Source organism: Stegastes partitus, unplaced genomic scaffold (assembly GCF_000690725.1).
Source record: "Stegastes partitus isolate 25-593 unplaced genomic scaffold, Stegastes_partitus-1.0.2 Scaffold1169, whole genome shotgun sequence".
Taxonomy (NCBI): Eukaryota; Metazoa; Chordata; class Actinopteri; family Pomacentridae; genus Stegastes; species Stegastes partitus.
In genome coordinates, this window is record NW_007578900.1 from 164,818 (window position 1) to 169,141 (window position 4,324).

The window sequence follows — 4,324 nt, forward strand, 5'->3', positions numbered from 1 at the left end:
ATTTGAACAAAAAGTGAGATTTAACACTAAATAAACACTTTCCAGAGCCTCGCCTGAATCCCAAGAAAACCTACGAGTACAAATACGACGGCGAGGTGAACTTCGGACTCGGGATGCCGAACTCGGCCGAGTCTGGCGTGAAAATGTCGTGCATAGTCAAGATCAGAGGCGCGTCTGCACAGTCCTTCGCCCTGCAGGTAGGAACCACAGCAGAGCCCCGTTTAATGTCAGAAACACTGTAAAGCAGCAGTTAATTCTGTATATTATTCATAAAACAAGTGGAATAAGTGGCAGCGCACCATCTGGTGCTCATCATTTAATGTGTTATTTGGAGGTTTATGTAATGAATATTGTTAGAAAGACTGTAAAATACAGTCAAATTCCATGTTTCTGATGCAGTCGTGGAGCCAATAATAAAGAACAACAATAATAATATTAATGAGACATCAGCACAAAGTTTCTGGAGAACAGTTCATGAAGCAACGTTTAGACTTTGGCAGTTATGAATGTAATTGATAACCTCACACTGATGCCATGAGATAGGACGTTTATATATATATTTTTTTATATTCTGTTAAGTAAATTTTGGTTTCTGAAACATATGGAGGTGACTATGTTACGCCCCGGTCTAGGGGAACCTTGAGCATAGCACTGATATTGCCCCACACCAGTCTTTCCACCTCGAAGAAGTCCAGCCACAACGACAAGTCAGGTAACAAAAGATGAGCAGTTTCTTTATTTTTATAACGAGGAGGGGAAACAGGCCAAAACAACAAACAAAACCGATCCTACCTTAATCCTGACTATCAGAAAAGAAAAAGCAAATAAAAGACAACAATCTTAACTACCTAATAACAAAAAACAGGAGAAAAGGTACAAAAGAAAAGGGCCTCTCCCTCCTACTCTGCTCTCTAACTACAAGTTTACCAAGAGTCACCACAAGACTCGGGATCTGTTTTCAAATGATTCTGTAACAAACACACGACTCCTCCTGAGGTGCCGTTGCAAAGGGTCTGCTGGCTTTCTCCGAGGTGGTGAGGCTGGAGGTGAGGAGGACGAGTACAGCTGGCGGGCTGTTTAAATAGTGGGTTGGCCCGCCCTCTGACCAATGGTGTGGCTGGAAATCGGCGCGGCAGCAGGTGAGCCGGCCAACCCGGGGTCACCACCTGCTCCTAATTCATTCGTTCCACCACACTCATGCACACACACACACTCACTCTGAGGACAAACACAAAAACACAAAACACCACAGATGACCCGCACAGGGTCATAACAGACTACAATGTGTTGTACACGGCTGCCTTTGAATCAATGTTCCTGATCCATACTGATGTGACCTCCCTCGTACTTTATCCTTTATCATTTCAGTTATTTTAGTGCATTTTTACATGTTAAACACAGTCATTTCTGGATCACACAGATTAAAGACATGTGATTTATGAAATATGTCTGCAATTCACAGTTGAATTAATTTAAAAGATGAAAAAAAAATTAATAGTTTATGTTTATTACAGGAAACACAAAATAAATTAAGTATTAAACAGTAAACCTCCTATTTTACTGTAATCAATCATACAGCAATTATCTTTTAAAAATATCTCAATAATAATACTAGCTGCCAGTATGTAATTTTACAGGAACATTTTTTAACACTCCACTTAATCCTCGAAATTTCGAAAATCTGCTAAAAAGTTTCATGTCTAAGATTCTTGTTAACGGCACTGAAGCGTTTTGTCCATAAGGTTGCATATTTTTCCCCTAAATATTCGTTGTTTTGTTTTTATTTACATATTTTCTTGAATGTAGCACTAGAAGCAACTTTTCTGTCATGCAGGTTTCAGACTTGGCCATCCACGAGTTCAACGGTTTCCCGGGTAAAGACAGCTTCACCCCGTCTCCGAAGCTCACCCAGAGATTTGCCGCCCATCTCACCAAACCCTTCGTGTTCGACTACGTCGGCGGACACATTCGAGACATCCGGGCCGGCGCCGAGGTTCCTGAAACCGTGGTCAACATCGTGAGAGGAATCCTGGACTTCTTCCAGTTCACCGTGAAAACCACACAGAAGGTCTACGAGCTGGAGGAGGTAAACCGTTCAAGTGTTTGTTCTGCACTCGGAATCGTTTAAAGTTCGTTATCACATGCACACATGGGTTAAAGACAGACTAAAGAGTTTCTTCTGGTCTCAGAGTCGGTACGAAAACAATCTGATCCTGTTCCAGCGAAAAGAAAAGAATGAAAAGAAACCACCGGAATTTAATTTAACAAAGTCACGCAGTAAGTTTCCACCTCGCGTGTTTCCGAAATTCACGACAAACAAGAGTCTCTGCGAAGTTTAAACCCCCGAAAATCCCGGACAGTTTGAGACACGTTAATTCCGTTGTTTATGAACCAAACATATTGAGCTGAGTAAACTTTTTTTTAACTCGGCTCAATTCTTTTGATTCCTTTTGGTTCCCAGAATGTTCTTCTTAAAGACAGGATGATGGGAGATGCTCTAAAAACATACGTTGTATGTTCCCAAAACTGAACGTTGGACTGAGAATGCTCTTCCTCCGTTGTCGTTGTGGGAACATTCTATAACTGTTCCAGAATGTTCCCTCAAGAAAAAGGATTAACGTTCTGTGTTTTTTATTACATCACATTACAGGAAAACATTCTGAGGAACAGNATTCTCTGTGTGTGAGGGCCTAATCTGCTCTTTAATGTCTGTGTTCTGTCTGTTATTCTCTTTATTTTATTGACTTGTATTCAGATTTGTCTTTTTGTGTTTTGCTGTTTTAACTGTGCAACACTTTGGTTCAAATCCTGTAGTTTTTAAATAAAATACGTGACTTGTTGACAAATTAAAGGCAAAACCTGAATCTATTAAGTCCTGCAGTGACGGGAATCAGATGGTTTTGATATATTATATGATGTCATAGGGCTGCAGGGTGGTTTTGGTGGTTAGCATCGTCGCCTCGCAGCTAGAAGGTCGGCGGTTCACGTCCCGGTGAGGAGGTGATAGACTGGTTACCTGTCCAGGTGAACCTGCGACCCCAGTGACGATAAAGGTGTAGCGATGATGGACGGATGGATTGATATTATATTATAAGCTAATATTTGGGTCCCAGACACTGAGAATGATCACAGAGATGCACAGGAGCTGTTGTGGCAGATTTCTGACACCCAACATGTTGGATTTTCCTTTAATTTGTCCCCCGTCTACACGCTGCACTCTTAAAAACAAACTGTTGCTTTTGTATAGATACATATACATATATATATATAGTTCAGTTCAATCTTTTTTTGAAAATACGACGACTTCTAAAGAAATTCTGTTTAACCAACAAACTGCACTGAGTTACGTCGTTCCTCTAGAAAGAAAAATAAGTTGTTCCAAGTAGGTTTTCTACAACATCTGGAAGGGATTATTATTATAAACACGATTCAGGATACAGTGATGGAATATGTCCATAAAGATATACACATAACTTCTTTATTTATCTGTAGAACTTACAAATAGAAGATTTAAAGGCTGCAGACATTTAAAAATACGTCACTAATGTTAAAACTATAAAATAACCCAGAAATCAGTGTGAACTCTAACAAACGGTGGAAGAAAATCAGTTTATTGGTGTTTAAGTCCAACTAAAGTCAACCAAAGACTAAGACGGGTGAGTTTAACGAACTAAACCAACCATCAGATCTCAGGCGTTTCACCTGCTGCCATAAAAATGTGACTTAACGGCACTTTGGTTGATTAATTACGCTTCAAGTCGACTAATGAGCCGTGAAAGAATAAAACCATCTGATTTAAATGAGCCAAACTTCCTAAAACAAGCTCAATAAACACGAGACTCGAGTTTCATTCTGTGAATTCGGCACAAAGACGACGTGTGAAGCTGCTCCTGGTTACTGTTGGATTAATTATGAAGTGATGCAGGTGTAGAGCCGGAGAATCTCTAACAAAGCATCCAGGAAGCTGAGTTGAGTTTATTATAACCTGATGTGTTTATTCAGTTTAAATCAAAGTCGCTCAAGTCAGAAGAACTCATGTTTGAAGGTTTTAAAGGTGTAGAAATGAGCAAACCAACATATTTACATCAGGTCTTACTGTGCAAAGATGTTGACAGTTAAAGGAATCACCAAAACCAAAAACCATCTCCAGCTTAGTCAAACGACGTTAAAGAGCAGGAGGTCGTTAAATACGACCAGCATGAGCTATGTGCAGTAGTTAAAATCATCCTCTGTCAATAATCTGTTCACGAATTCATTGCTTTAGTTTGTATCACAGTTGTTCTACAGACCACCGTGTGGAAGCGTCCAGCTGTTTACTGGAAGG

At 40.1% G+C, this 4,324-nt stretch overlaps 1 protein-coding gene across 1 annotated transcript in view; it reads left to right on the plus strand.

Moving 5' to 3' along the window:
- The window catches only part of vtg3 (vitellogenin 3, phosvitinless), a 41,979-nt gene that overhangs the window by 10,112 nt on the left and 27,543 nt on the right, over positions 1-4,324 (plus strand). Inside the window, 1 exon segment of the mRNA XM_008296938.1 lies at positions 1,835-2,086. Coding sequence (XP_008295160.1) covers positions 1,835-2,086 — 252 coding nt within the window.